The sequence below is a fragment of the Haliotis asinina genome, chromosome 6 (genome assembly GCF_037392515.1).
Source record: "Haliotis asinina isolate JCU_RB_2024 chromosome 6, JCU_Hal_asi_v2, whole genome shotgun sequence".
Classification (NCBI taxonomy): Eukaryota; Metazoa; Mollusca; class Gastropoda; order Lepetellida; family Haliotidae; genus Haliotis; species Haliotis asinina.
In genome coordinates, this window is record NC_090285.1 from 53576704 (window position 1) to 53592875 (window position 16172).

The 16172-nt window shown below is 39.0% G+C and overlaps 1 protein-coding gene across 2 annotated transcripts in view; it reads left to right on the forward strand.

The window, feature by feature from the left end:
• Positions 1-429: 429 nt before the first annotated feature.
• The window catches only part of LOC137288211 (centrosomal protein of 164 kDa-like), a 41885-nt gene continuing 26142 nt past the window's right edge, over positions 430-16172 (forward strand). The window contains exons 1-11 of one of the 2 annotated variants that reach the window (XM_067820652.1): positions 430-624; positions 1972-2055; positions 2539-2650; positions 4037-4167; positions 4341-4411; positions 4766-4921; positions 6646-6750; positions 9307-9369; positions 10178-10261; positions 11187-11270; positions 13643-13666. In XM_067820652.1, the coding sequence (XP_067676753.1) occupies positions 1980-2055; positions 2539-2650; positions 4037-4167; positions 4341-4411; positions 4766-4921; positions 6646-6750; positions 9307-9369; positions 10178-10261; positions 11187-11270; positions 13643-13666 (906 nt within the window). In that variant the 5' untranslated portion in view covers positions 430-624; positions 1972-1979. The remainder of the gene's footprint in view (positions 625-1971; positions 2056-2538; positions 2651-4036; positions 4168-4340; positions 4412-4765; positions 4922-6645; positions 6751-9306; positions 9370-10177; positions 10262-11186; positions 11271-13642; positions 13667-16172) is intronic. The other variant, XM_067820653.1, reaches the window with a different exon arrangement.

The window sequence follows — 16172 nt, forward strand, 5'->3', positions numbered from 1 at the left end:
TTTTATCCATCTCATCCCATGACTTTCAAGTGACATTAATAGAAATTGCGGTTTCAAATCAGCCCTCGTAAAATCTGAACCATCAGTGCTACCCAAAATGACATTACTTAATGCACTTTAGACATTTAAAGTGAGTCTACCAAATGTGACTGAAAAATTGTTTCTCTGTTAAATTTTGATTGTATGTTAAAGTTTTACATCTAAGGTAATTCAGATTCTAGTCCAAAAAAGAAAACAAATACCACGGTACCTCAGATTAAAAATAGAAAATATTCTTCTTATTAGTATTGTCATATGTTTGGGTACGAACATGCAAAATATTGCAGCCCGTCCTTATGTTTTACGGCGAAATACTGACGATTGCAAAACATTACCGCATTTTAAATAACCGATCCCCTAACACAGTGTGCACAATGACCGGTCCCTCCCGTTAGGCACAGCTTGAAAGAAAATGGCGGCTGTTTGTTGACAGTCACCATGAAACGATTTAAAATGTTGTGTTGTAGCCGATTATGAAGAATTATTATTCTTCGATTCGACAAGGTCCGAAAGACCTGCTTTAAAACAGTTGTTTTTACTAGCATTTCATTTGGAAGTAAGCAGGATCCGGTGGAACTTGCAAAGGTATGATGTGGAGACATGTCCAAACACCTCATGATAATGTTGTCATTCAAGTTTGACACTTGTTGTTGTTCTTGTAAAATATGCGTACAAAGTGTTGTTTTAACTGTACATGTAACGACCTGATACATCGCTTGTGTCTTGCACACATATACACTTAAGTCATATTAAATACAAGGTAAAATATTCAACATTGCTAAGGAATGTAAAACGAGATCTGTCAGGTTGTTGAGCGCGTAATCTATTTAATCATACATCTCCACAGGCGTCTGTTAATTTTTTCATGAAAGCATAAACTTGCAAACGGAAATCAGGGATCCAAATCAGGAACTGGTGTAGGGATAACATGATATAATTTCTCCCTCCCTGAAGGACAAATACATGCATTTGTAGATGGGTAAACAGGGTTCCAGGAAAATAAAGACACTGATGCATGAATAGAATCAAGAAGTTTAATAAGTGGACCTGTAGTTCAATCCGTTACACTTGCAAGATGCTGGATCACATATTTTGCTGAATTCAGATGATTTAAATGTCATTTTGTTGAACTGATATATCCTTGAACATTGTTGCTGACCATCTGTATGAATTTTGTTAAGGAGTTATAATGTATGGAAATGTAGGAGGCAGCATCAGAAGTAGCCACACCAGCATATGATGCTATACCAGGTTGACATTTATCTATACGATGGTACATTGTTCTTGGCATGGTAGATTGTAGATGTCATATGATTATGGAATAAAAACAGCATTAGTATCGTGAAATGTCATCACCAATTTTACAATTAGATTATTCAGTTTCAGACTTAAGGGAAAATATCATTTTTTGCAGTGTTATCATGTTTAGCGAGAACATGAACATCATTCAAAATAAATAGAAAAAAGACGCTATATTGATGAACATATACGTTTTGAACATTTATGTGGTTTTGTTCGGACATAAGTATGAAGTATTATGTCTTTGAAGACAATGAAGATCAGAACTGTAGGGTATTCACTGAAATGAACTTGTTTCTACTTTCTGAATTGGAATGTTATAAGATGAATGCATCATTCATCTTTCAAAGCATAATGCCCTTTCACATTCTTCAGTTTATGGTTTGTCAGTCATTATGTCTGAAATATGCACTGGTTTAGAATTCGCCCTTTTGCAACTCATGCTCCTAAAAGATCCCTAAGAGGGCTGGGAGGTCAGGTTTGCTGGCTTGTTGAATGATTCTTTTTGTGTCAGTTACTGGATTGTTTAGTCCGGATGTGATTATTGACATCATGTAGCTGGTGTATTGTTGAGTGTGACATTAAACAAAGAAATATATCTAATGTACACTGTGAGCTGTATCTGTATTGCAGCCACCAATATGGCTGGAATGATGATAAACAACCAGGTGATCCTGGAGGAGGACTATGACGAGAACTATGAACCCACAGAACCTGGTGAGTAATGGACATGGAGGAAGAAACTTGATATCTAAGTCTCTGATGTAAATGTCTCTAAAATGCAAGCAGTCCCATAACAATAACAATGAATGCATCTTGAAAAGTCACCCAAATATATTAATGATATTATTAGATTTACATTTAAATGATTAAGTATGTGAAGTTAAACAGAAAATACATGTAAGTTTGAAACTGGTTTCATTAAATCACAACCGTATTTTAGTTATAAGACAACATGTTGGGGATGCCAACTTCTTTATTGTAAACACAACTTTTCTTGGCTTTTCCTTGCTCTTTCGTTAGGTGCTTTGGTTTGTGTTTAACATCATTACCACGACAAAAGGTTTTAAAAAATCACCTGAATGTTGTGATGCTAATGATGATAAATGTAAGTGTCATGTATATGTACATGTATTTGATATTAGTTACTTTAAAATTTGGTTTTGCAAAGGCTGAAAAACTGTCCTTTTTATATTGCAGAGATACATGAATATGCCCAGATTATTGGACTTGACCCAAATGTAGAGCCACACCTCATGTGGATTGCCAAGGAAGGAATCAATGCACCTCTGCCAGAAAACTGGAAACCATGGTAACTTTACTTCAGCTTAATCATGCATCTGACTCATTTTATGTTTGTTAACGAGTAAAATATACAGCTCACATCTAACTTATGTTGTGCTTATTTGTCAACTAGTAAATTATGTAACACATGTTATGTTTGGGATGACACTTTCACAAGTAAATTTATGTAGTATAAGTTATATTTGGGATTACACTTTCTTAGTAATGTTCAAATTCTAGAACCTTTTTGGGTTGAGTCCCAAAGTCAGCTGCCTAACCCAATCAGCCACCATGACTTCCAATCATGGCAAAATACTGCCCACATCCAATATGTTACTTGTGCTGGCTCGTTAGCTAGTATTAAATTATACAGTTCACCTTTATTGATATTATTATTTGGTGTAACAAATGAAATACACAGCCCATATCTAATATGTTAATTGTGCTGGTTTGTTAGGTAAAATATACAGCTCACCGCTAATTCATATTGTGTTGGCTTTTTAACTAGTAAAATATACAGCTCACATCTAGTTCATATTGGCGTGTTTGCCGTTTAGATATTCAGCTAACTGCTAAAAAGTATTGTGGGCGGTGGGGTAGCCCTGTGGTTAAAATGTTGGCTCGTCACGCTGAAGACCCAGATTCGATTTCCCACATGCGTACAATGTGTGAAGCCCATTTCTGGTGTCCCTGATGGGATATTGCTGGAATATTACTAACAGCAGTGTTGAACCATACTCACTCACCAGTAAGTATTGTGCAGACAACTTCATAATTTTCTGGGTTTGTTGATAAGAATGACTCAAAACCATTTACCCAGAGCTTGTTGAACTAGCTACGGGGTGATGATCACACTGGTTGCTGATGATGACTAATACAAGTACATGGCTAACCATGGTAACAGAAAGTGGATACGTCTGTGACAAGCATCACTGCTTCTGTGTCATTCAGGCGATGTGTTTTACGATATGGAGAACAGAGATTCTAGAATATCCTCCCCTGTGGTGTAGTGGTTAGAGCATTCCCCAGAGAGTGGAAGGTTGTGGTTCGATCCCTGGTTACGCCATAACAAAAGATGTTAAAATATAGTACTTTTTGGTCCCTGTCTGGCATTTAACATTAATGGGAACAGCAAGGACTAGTCAGCTTGGAAACAGTATAATGTATCTGACTGTGGTATTCAAGCTTAACTGCGGCATGACATCTCAAAGATCTGGCTCTATAATACCAGCTTAAGTCTGGGCTAGTACAAACAGCCACATGTACACATGTGTGCATGTCATGATATTGGGGAAATATATTCGTGCAATGTTTAATTCCATTTCACCTCACCTCAGCGTAGATACTGATATCTGGTCAAGTGATCATATCATCATGATTTGACAATTAGTAATGTTATAACTATTTCTTGCAGTCAAGACCCTGAGAAGAACATCTACTACTTTAACTTTGCCACTGGGGAGAGTATCTGGGATCACCCCTGTGATGAGTTCTACAGAGCTATGGTTGTGGAGGAGAGACGCAAACATGCTCTCAATAAGTCAGGTAGTTACCCAATAACTTACCATTAAACAACAGATACAGTGCTATGCTCTGTTAAACAAAACAACCTTGTGTTTGTCACTGGATAACCTGAATGATATTCTTGTTGTTACTACATATCTGACAATGTGCTATGTGTTCATGGTTACTGATTTTTCTTATTGCCATGGTAACAGGTCCTCAAAAGAAAAAAGGGAAACCTGCTAAAGAGGACTTCAAAAAGAAAAAGGAAAAACCTGGAGTCAAGGTACTTTTGCAGCATAAAATGATCTACAATTTAAATTTAAGTTGCAATTTTCAGTCATGAGATTAAACAGCTGCCAAAGTTATTGTATGTTTTCATATTCTTTGACAAGTTTGACCTTGACATTCAAGATTTACTAGATCACAGTACAATTTAACAACTCATTTGGGTCAAGGCAGTTTTATAGTCGGTTTCAATGTGGTGAACTGTTCCAACATCTGAAGACATGAAATGTGAATTTGATCTTGTTGAAATCACCACTTAACCTGCTGTACAGCAGAACAAACAGTGGCAGATTTGGTTTCACAGTATGATGTTTTGTAGTAAAATGGTGAAAGCCTAACGTTATAACTTCAGCAACTTGGACCTTTGAAGGCAGAGCCAAGTAGGGGCACACCTTCTGTACACCAGGGCAGGAATCAGCTGGGTCCTCTAAAGTCGTCTGATGGTCAGGGGACCGCAGGGTCATCACAGCTGGCACCTCTCAGGGGCTCTGCAGGAGCTAGTCAGCCGGTAAGTCTCCACACACAGAGACTGCAGTAGTGCTGGTCCCCACCCACTGTGGCTCAAGGATTGAGCTGATTACCAATATCTGACATTTGTTGCAAATAACCCACATGTGAGGTCCTCTTAATCTCATGGAAAAGTTTTCCAAGGTTGAGTTGGTCTGTATTATCTTAGTTCTTTTTTTAAAGAACACTGATGGATTTCATAGGGCACCCAGCATTTCATGCTTGTGGAATAAGATCCCGGGATGGGGTGAGGATGGGATTCCAAGACAAAGAAGGTCACCAGTATCCCTTGCCTTCTAAGGCAGCATAGGTCAGCAGTATGACCCAGTCTGGATCATGGTTTAGAGTAATTCCAAGTAATTCCAATTGGTAGAGTAATTCCAAGTAAGACGCTGTTTTACGATTTTGGGGGTGAGGGAATGTTTTGCTTATATTCTGTTATTAAACATCAGCATCCATATGGCAACTTCGGTCATCATAGTGTCTGACTGGTACATTTTCCTTTACAGCTCTCACCTAATGTGAGTGTGTTATCAAACAACAGTTTGTATACTCAGAACTACATTCTGCTTTTAGTGGCTATAATTTCCCAGGGATTGGTTGTCAAAAGTAGAATGATTTGTGCTACTCAGACATCTTAAGAGTAGTTAAAGAATATCCGATTCTTACATTTTACTTTATTTGAACCGTCAAAGGGTAGTTTTAAGAAAATTAGTGTACTCTTGCGCGTTTAACGTCATTGCCTTTTTATATTTATGTAATTACATGATATTGACCTGTCTTATGGTTTGTGATGTGATACTGTGGTACTACAGCCTATTGGCCAATGCGCTAATGTTAGTAACATATCAGTAACCATGGTAACCTGTATGTGATGTTCTGCCATAGTCTAGTAGATATGTCTGACCATTAGATCCAAACTTAAGATCAGAACTCATGAACACAGTCGCTTATAGAGTTATCTACTGCCAATAATTTAGTTCAGTATAAAATATGGATATTGTTTTACATTGTAGTTACGCTTCTTCATTCATTGGAGAATTTATAAGAGTATGGACCATGTTATCATTGCCTTTTGTTATACAACAGTTTAAATGGTATCGTGGTCACAGAACTGTATCACTCATCATTCTGTAAATTGTGATCAGTGTCATGTTTAACAGATCATAACTTGTCAACATTATTGCAGTGTCACAAGCATTTAATGAGAAGCTTACATTTAAGTTATATGGAACTTATCATCCAGGAAAGATAAGATTAGAAACTGCTTAAGAAGTATCTTTCTCTTAATGAAATATATGTTATTCCACCCTTGCAACTACTTTGGTCATACTTTCATCCATTTTTGGCTCTTGGAATGAATAAGTTCAAGTGTTTCTCCACTGTCGTATTTCTTTGTATGCTTCACAAATTGTCATGTGGAAAATCCGAAATGTCATTCTGTTTTGATATGCCAATGAAGGATTAAACACATTTCTATTGAACAAGGATGGCAATTTGCTCCATGGATTTCAATGGAAATCAATCCGCTTTGGACCCAGCTATGGGCCTGTGACCCCCAGCTGATTTTCAGCTGAAATCTCTTTCAACTCTTGCCATCCCTGTATTGAATATGGAGTAGTGTATCAAATGTAGTCTTTTACCCAGCCTGTCCATACTCTTTGTTCTGCTGTAGACACCTTGATGTCTGTGATAGATTAATATTAATCTGCTGTGGTTCCACAGATTCGATCCAGTATGAACACTACCACCGGCTCCCTCAAGTCCAGCAAGATGAACATCACCAGCAGCATGAGCATCCCCATCTACTCCACTGAGTATGACGATGAGGTAGGTGTTGTCATAGTGATGGTATGACCAGCAGCATGAGCATCCCCATATACTCCATGGAGTGTTATGATGAGGTAGGTGTTGTCATAGTGATGGTATGACCAGCAGCATGAGCATCCCCATATACTCCACGGAGTATTATGATGAGATAGGTGTTGTCATAGTGATGGTATGACCAGCAGCATGAGCATCCCCATATACTCCATGGAGTGTTATGATGAGGTAGGTGTTGTCATAGTGATGGTATGACCAGCAGCATGAGCATCCCCATATACTCCATGGAGTGTTATGATGAGGTAGGTGTTGTCATAGTGATGGTATGACCAGCAGCATGAGCATCCCCATATACTCCATGGAGTGTTATGATGAGGTAGGTGATGTCATAGTGATGGTATGACCAGCAGCATAAGCTTCCCCATATATACTCCACGGAGTATTATGATGAGATAGGTGTTGTCATAGTGATGGTATGACCAGCAGCATGAGCATCCCCATATACTCCATGGAGTGTTATGATGAGGTAGGTGTTGTCATAGTGATGGTATGACCAGCAGCATGAGCATCCCCATATACTCCATGGAGTGTTATGATGAGGTAGGTGTTGTCATAGTGATGGTATGACCAGCAGCATGAGCATCCCCATATACTCCATGGAGTGTTATGATGAGGTAGGTGTTGTCATAGTGATGGTATGACCAGCAGCATGAGCATCCCCATATACTCCATGGAGTGTTATGATGAGGTAGGTGTTGTCATAGTGATGGTATGACCAGCAGCATGAGCATCCCCATATACTCCATGGAGTGTTATGATGAGGTAGGTGTTGTCATAGTGATGGTATGACCAGCAGCATGAGCTTCCCCACATACTCCATGGAGTGTTATGATGAGATAGGTGTTGTCATAGTGATGGTATGACCAGCAGCATGAGCATCCCCATATACTCCATGGAGTGTTATGATGAGGTAGGTGTTGTCATAGTGATGGTATGACCAGCAGCTTAAGCATTGCCATCTTCTCCATGGAGTATGATGATAAGGTAGGTGTTGTCATAGTGATGGTATGACCTGCAGCTTAAGTACAGTCAGGCCACGTTAATCCGAACACTTCTGTTTTTCATCAAAAATGTTCGGATAGTGAAACATACGGACTACTGAAGCAAACACCACTTCAGGAGAGTTACTTCCCTTTGACATACTGAGACAAGAACATACAAACATATACATGTATCAAATGACTTTATTACAGTTTGTAGACATAACAACTTGAATATTAACATAACAATCAATCAATGCAATGTCTGAATAGATTATTTATAGTATTACATATACCAATCACTCACTCACAAAAGTGAAACCTATTAACTGATTAAAATCACAAACTAATGACATGCTCAACTCAAAAGTGTCACCTCAGATAACAATTACAATTGAAGTCAGCTGATGAAGACCAGCGCTAATCACAGGCGCTCACGAAGTAAGGCTATTATCAGAACCTTTTTGATGTACCGCCGGATTAATGAAGCAAAACCGTGTGTAACTAGCCAATCTGTTACCGCTAGTTAACGTCCGGATACAGAGACTGAAGCATCGGATTAATGAATCAACAGGTAATGAGTTTATATAATAAATAAGATTGGTTACAGCCAGCTACTGTTCGGATATCGCGGGAATCGGATTGTCGGGGTCCGGACTAACGCGGCCTGACTGTATCCCTGTCTTCTCCATGGAGTATGATGATGAGGTAGGTGTTGTCATAGTGATGGTATGACCAGTAGCATGAGCATTCCTATCTATTCTACAGAGAATGATTATGAGGTAGGTGTTGTCATAGTGATGGTGTGACCTCAGCTCCACAGAGTACAGTGATGAGGTACATGTTTTTATAGTTACGGTATGACATCTGCTCTACTGAGTATGACAATGAGGTAATTGTTGTCAAAGTGATTTGGTTGGTTGGAAATGCTTGTACCTGAAAATCAAATTCAAAATATTTGGCAAAAGCAGGCTTTGAATGTTGTTGCAGTTCTTTTCTTATGTGCATTTCCAACCATTTTTCAACTTGGAAGACTTGTCTCCCTTGTCCAGTATTATCCTTGCTCTTGTGTTGCACCATACTTGGTATTGTTATGTCTGACAAAGCCAACTGCCCTGTTCTTTATTCAGAAACCACTTTGTTAGCTCTCTCAGATGGAGTATGCTGTTGGAGATAATGCACGTTATTGTCCTGGTACCCATAAAGATCTTGGTTAGAAAAGATCCTAACAACCCATGCTTGTCATAAGACTACTAATAAGAGGCAACCAACAGGATTGGGTGGTCAGGGTTGCTGACTATTCCACATTGCTTAGACCAATGCTCATGCTGTTGATCACTAGATTGTCTTGTCCAGACTTGATTATTTATGGACCGCTGATGTACAGCTTGAATATTGCTGAGTGCATCATTAAGCAACAACCAAACCCAAAATCATTGCCCTGTTGACATACACATCCAAACTGGGCATGTTTTAATGGTCATCATGATTGTCACGCACACTAACCCCTTCTTGTTTTCAGGATGACAAGCCGACAAGGAGACTCCTGGATGACACTCAGGATATTGGTGCACTAGGCTATGAGGTGAGTTGGCCCTTAGGGCCAGGTTAGTTTGGTTTCTGCCTGACAGTACAAACTTCATCAGTACAGTCTTAACACTGGTCTGCAGGTTTGAGACAACTAAATTGTGAGGAGGACATGTAAAACTCCAGTGATGGTCGTCCTGGTAGATAAATAACATTTCAGGTCTGTACTTCTGACACATTTGTCAGTGCTTCAATATTTGTTTGAATTGGAACTGAATAAAACTTGACGGAATATGTGACCTAAGTAAACATTCATGTCACTATTTATGCAGGATGAGCTACCAGTCAAATTCTAGCGAAATATGCTTGATTTGCTGAAGCTGTCTATGTTGACATTTACAAACTTTGGTATCACTTACACTGATGGGCTCATTGTCATTTAGTGTACTGCACAAATTAGAATGTATGCTGGCCAAAATACTAAGGGTATCTACACAGTATTCTGTCCAGAGTACATTTCTTTGTCATCGACATTGTAGCATCACCATGGTCACATGCTAAAGATACCTGTACTGAATGTTGTCTTGAAAGAATAGAGAAAGGAAACAAAAAAAGATGCTCCATGATCATGTTCATTAAAACTGCTGCACAAGCAGAATGACAACACATTTACTGATAATGCTTTTTATCAACTTTTCTTGACTCAGGAATAACATTCTTTACCACGCTTACTGTTAGGTGTGTTTGGGTACGTTTGTAGAATGTCATTGTGTGCATACAAGACTTTCGCCATCATATAAGATTTTGAAATTAGCATGTTCTTGTTTAACATATTTAAACAGGTCTGTTTAACTTGTGTTTTACAGGAATCTGATCCAGGGAGCGTGCAAGACCGACCTCCCATCAAAATAGAAACGGACAGTGACAGTGATGACTACCAGAAGGATGTTGTAAGTAGTTTTTGCTGATGCTGCTCATTATACACAGCTGCTTTGATTTTTCTGTATTGGTGTCATCAGTTGTGCATGGTTCATGTGTTTCAGAATTGGCAATATCGTCAATTTCTTGACATAATCGACCAAAAGGGTAAAACAGCACCTTTGATAAATCTAGGTATCAGCAATAGTCTAGATACAGCCCTTCTCCATGTTTGGTAATTATTGAGGGATTTATGTTAACACTGCTACACTTAAAGGGTACTCAGGTTACAAGACGGTTGGTCTGGTGAATGAGGGAGGAGAGCCTGGAGTGTTACAGGCCTCAGAACTTCACCTCTATGGTGAATTCCATGAGCATGGGTATAAGGCTGACTGAACTAGAATCATATTCAAAACAATCTGGTATTTGAACCATTGTATGTTTTAGTTCTCATGTGTATGAACATGGAGTCAGCATGACATAAATGCAAAAATAAATCGTAAACATTAGGTTTTAGTGAATCAATTCTTAGATGTTCATCCAGTAGTGAAGGCTGCAATCAATGATTTTCCTCACACATGGACACAATATGATAGTGAGAGGCAGAATATGTGGTAGTGGGCACGGTGTAAATGAAGATCTTATAATGAATGTATTATGAATAGAAGCACAAGGTTTCCACATTTGAGTTTAGGTGGGTTTTGAATGAACCCTCTTACCTGTAGGGAGTCCAGAGAAGTGTGGATCATGGGAATGCCATGCTTTGTAGTGAGAGCAAGAACAGATGGATTTTCAGGCACTCACATAGTATGGGGAAGCTGATTGTGTGTGATCCAACCTCTGCTCATGCATGTGTTGACCAGAACTGATAATAGTACATCAAGATATGAAACTGCTATCTCTGGCATATACACTGCACATTACTTTTACTCAACTGTTCTGCTTCCTGCTTTTCAGGACTTCTTCATCAACAGCAAGCTGAGTGAGCAGTTAATGGACATCGAGACGATGGACCCTGTGATGAGAGAGTCACTAGAGAAGGTGAGACATGTATGATGTAGAACATCACTGGAAGGTGGAGCTTGTGTCAGGCAGTAGCGGTGGTGGGCTTGAGGGAGAGGAGGGTAGAGACAGATCAAGGGAGATAACTCTGCCCCATTTCCTGTAAGAATCTGGGCACCTTTCCTTGAGGATTTAGACCATGTAACACCTCTCCACACTATCATTATTTGTCTAGATTTATGATACTTGATGTTGTTGTTTTTAACTCTAAATTCATGTAAAGTAACTACCCTGATTTATTTTTGATGATGATTTTGATGATGTAGGTAAAGTTAAGTTACTGTGTGTGCAATTTTGTGAGTAAGTCTGGAATTTTAGCTTGAACTGTTTATCATGACTGTGGAAGCATAACTTATGGTAATGAATATAGATGGGGTCTGTCCAGTATAAAAGGTTATCTGAGTTAATCAACAGCCACTATATCATCTGACTGACACAAGACCTAGCCTTTCACCAACACAGGTTTCTGTAAGTTCCTCTAGATGACATTTAACCAGCAGTCCGTAACCCTCATGTATCATGTACATACCTGCATGTATCAAGTCAGATATTTAGAAAGATTGTCATTTCATATTCATGCTTATAGCAGTTTTCACCCTAACTCATTATAAATAAAGCTTGCAGTATCAGATAGAAGTTCAACATACTGTGAGTTACAAGTGTCTGGTGCCAGGTTAATTGGATTTTATGAGTTTCATCGATGCTACAAGGGACTTAATGTTTTAGGATGTATAGTATGACCAGATATTATTGACAATTTTAGGAAAATGTTAAAACTGATTTCGTGTATAAACAGCCTTTACCAGCTATCAAGTGCTTGGTTTCGTTTATGAGAGACAACTCCATTAATCATTTTCCATTAGTTTGTGAAGAGTTATCCCACTTTGTTTACTTGCTAGCAGACATTTTCAGTGTGGATGATTTTTGCTGCATAAAAAAATTAAATGTTTCTCGGGCACATTTTTTTCAAAAGTGAGGAGTAGCAGTAATTTTGATAGAAAAATATTGGTGTGGGAGGAACACATTTTTATTTTTTTCTCTTAGAAATACAGCTTGGGAAGTTTATTACGTACTAATGAGGTGTAGATTCAATCACAATTGTTCTTACAGATGCTTATTCCTATGGTGGACAAATTGATGATCTGGATGCAACCAAGTCTGAATTATTTTTATTAAATGACAATAAAAATTTGTTATGCACACAAATATAAGTGACATGTTGATGCTAATGAAATATTTCACTTATTTTATTTAGCCTTAGAGAAGAGGAAGTTGATTTTAGAGTATCATAACAAGGACATCAGATCAGCTAAAGTGATTTCAAGTAGAACATATATCCCTTTGTCCACTGTTTATTGTGTTAGGAAAAATATTTGAAAGGATATGCTATTGAGCACCAGGGAGGCACAGATAAGCCCAGAAAATTGACTATAGGTGACTTGTATTCTTGTTTCCAAAAACAAATGAAGGAGTTTAGAAAACTTAAGGCTGGATATGACTGATAGAGGAACTGTGGCTTTCTGTATGCAGACAATCAGAACTGAGCTGCATGCAGTGGTTTGGCAGAAAAGTTGAGGAACTTCATTGTCGATCATGAAACCAAAGGAGCAAAGGTTGAACTGGTGCGCATAGAAATTTTAACTGGGACAAAGTGATGGAAGTTCTGTGTGCCTGTTTCCTAATACATTAAAATTCTGGGCAAAACAAACTGAAAAACCTTTATATCAGTGCCCAAAGTACAGTCCAAACTTAACGTGTGGGGTGGAATATCTATGTTAGGGGGAACACCCCTCAGTGTATTTGAAGGGAATATGAACAGTGAGTGGTGGTACACAGATATTCTCAAGTGACATTTACTTCCATCTGTTGACATGTTCTGTGGAAAGTTTTTGGGTTTTTCCCGATTTTGGGACAGCATGGACCACAACGTTCTAACTTCTTGATCAGTGGTATACCCCGCTGCATTAAAGCCTGCATTGTTGCGCATAGTGACTTGACAAAATGCTAAGTGTTCACCTGTCTTTAAATCTGGAGTTATGTTCTGGTAATATTTACATTTAATAGATGAGTAATGAGTGAAAAAAAAAAAAAATAAACAGTCTTTAAATTCTCAATAATTTCTGGTCATACATTGTGTGAACATTCAGCTCAAAAAATCTCATATACCATGGTACTGGCATATGTAACCATGGTAAATAATTTTATCATGAGTTTATACAAAGAAACAAACAAAGCTTTTGTTGATTGTCAGGTTGGTATTTGCCTTGATTACAGAGTATTGGGAACGGTTAATGTTGAACCTGCAAAGGTTATTTCATGGAATAGTTACAATGATGTATTGACTTTGTCAGTTGTATCCAGGAAGCAGATACCAGGTATGGTGTGTCCCGCTAACTTGTCTTATCACAAGCACAGTCTTATGGTTTCGCAATCTTGGTTCTTGCAAGGCTAATCCAAACACCTTCATCTTGACAATTTATTTTGATCTGATCTGAACCATTTCTTCCAGTTTCTTCTGTTCCTAGGATTAGGATTTACAGCACCCTTCCACCTGTAGATATATGTATATACAGCTCGCTTGACTGGATGTTGAGGGGGTTTATGTCATGGTGTATTGTCTGTCTTCCATCTGTCAGCTCATCTTGCAAAATTTCAATCAGATTTAAAAGATCTCTGCACACTCTTCCTCACTTTTTCACTAGTTTATGTGCCATGGTGGCTGCCCATAGAACCCTGGTAGAAGAGACGAGTGGATTGTTGATCCCTCTGCATAAGCAGTTAATCCTGTTTTGTGGCATAGTTTCACAATGTTGGTTCTGTTTTCGTCATATATGATGTGCCATAAAAATGGAAAAGAAAGACATGATACTTTATAAATAACACCTTCTTTATTATATTATGATACACTGTTTTGGGTATATGTTCCTATATCACTTTCAAGATGATAAAGAAGTTGTCATTAATAAGTATCACACCTTTCTTATTATTTATTAACTTCTGAAAATTCCAATCACAAAGAACTGGAAAATGATGGTGAGCTACAGAGCCTTGTGGGTCAGTTTGATAAAATAATGAAGTGAAGTGTAAATATTTTAGTGTAATGGAGTTTTGCAATATGTCATTTACTTGTATCTGTAATGAAGATAATTATGTGTCAGTCCATCATTAAAATCCGTCATCCTGGTGATTTTGCCCTGCACATGTGTCACGGCTCTAACTGGCCTCCCAACTCATGTGTGATGAACTTGATCATGTATCAGTCCATCATTAGAATCATCGTCCCTGTGATGTTGCCCTGCACATGTGTCACAGCTTGTCCTCTTTCCAGCTACAACATAGCCTCCCAACTCATCATTGATGAACGTGATCATGTATCAGTCCATCATTAGAATCATTGTCCCTGTGATGTTGCCCTGCACATGTGTCACAGCTTGTCCTCTCTCCATCTACAACATAGCCACCCAACTCATCACTGATGAACGTGATCATGTATCAGTCCATCATTAGAATCATCGCTCCTGTGATGTTGCCCTGCACATGTGTCACAGCTTGTCCTCTCTCCAGCTACAACATAGCCTCCCAACTCATCACTGATGAACGTGATCATGTATCAGTCCATCATTAGAATCATCGTCCCTGTGATTTTGCCCTGCACATGTGTCACAGCTTGTCCTCTCTCCATCTACAACATAGCCTCCCAACTCATCATTGATGAACGTGATCATGTATCAGTCCATCATTAGAATCATCGCTCCTGTGATGTTGCCCTGCACATGTGTCACAGCTTGTCCTCTCTCCATCTACAACATAGCCACCCAACTCATCACTGATGAACGTGATCATGTATCAGTCCATCATTAGAATCATCGCTCCTGTGATGTTGCCCTGCACATGTGTCACAGCTTGTCCTCTCTCCAGCTACAACATAGCCTCCCAACTCATCACTGATGAACGTGATCATGTATCAGTCCATCATTAGAATCATCGTCCCTGTGATTTTGCCCTGCACATGTGTCACAGCTTGTCCTCTCTCCATCTACAACATAGCCTCCCAACTCATCATTGATGAACGTGATCATGTATCAGTCCATCATTAGAATCATCGCTCCTGTGATGTTGCCCTGCACATGTGTCACAGCTTGTCCTCTCTCCAGCTACAACATAGCCTCCCAACTCATCACTGATGAACGTGATCATGTATCAGTCCATCATTAGAATCATCGTCCCTGTGATGTTGCCCTGCACATGTGTCACAGCTTGTCGTCTCTTCAGCTACAACATAGCCACCCAACTCATCACTGATGAACGTGATCATGTATCAGTCTATCATTAGAATCATTGTCCCTGTGATGTTGCCCTGCACATGTGTCACAGCTTGTCCTCTCTCCAGCTACAACATAGCCACCCAACTCATCACTGATGAACGTGATCATGTATCAGTCCATCATTAGAATCATTGTCCCTGTGATCTTGCCCTGCACATGTGTCACAGCTTGTCCTCTCTCCAGCTACAACATAGCCACCCAACTCATCACTGATGAACGTGATCATGTATCAGTCCATCATTAGAATCATTGTCCCTGTGATGTTGCCCTGCAAATGTATCAGAGCTAGCCCCCTCTTCAGCTTCAACTAGCCACCCAACTCATTCCCCACCTCACTGCTTCAGGAATGTATAGTTTGTTTTATAAGAACTATTCAGATAGGTTAATGCTGATGACTTTATGTTTCAAAGAAATCCAGCATTTACTCTACCAGGAGGCTAGAGAATTGATTGGTCACAGTTGAATGTAGGTGTGGATTTTGCTGGAACAGTTGGCTATTTCAGATGACTAATGACTACATTGGCACGGCTGATTTATTGTCAGAAATACTCACCAC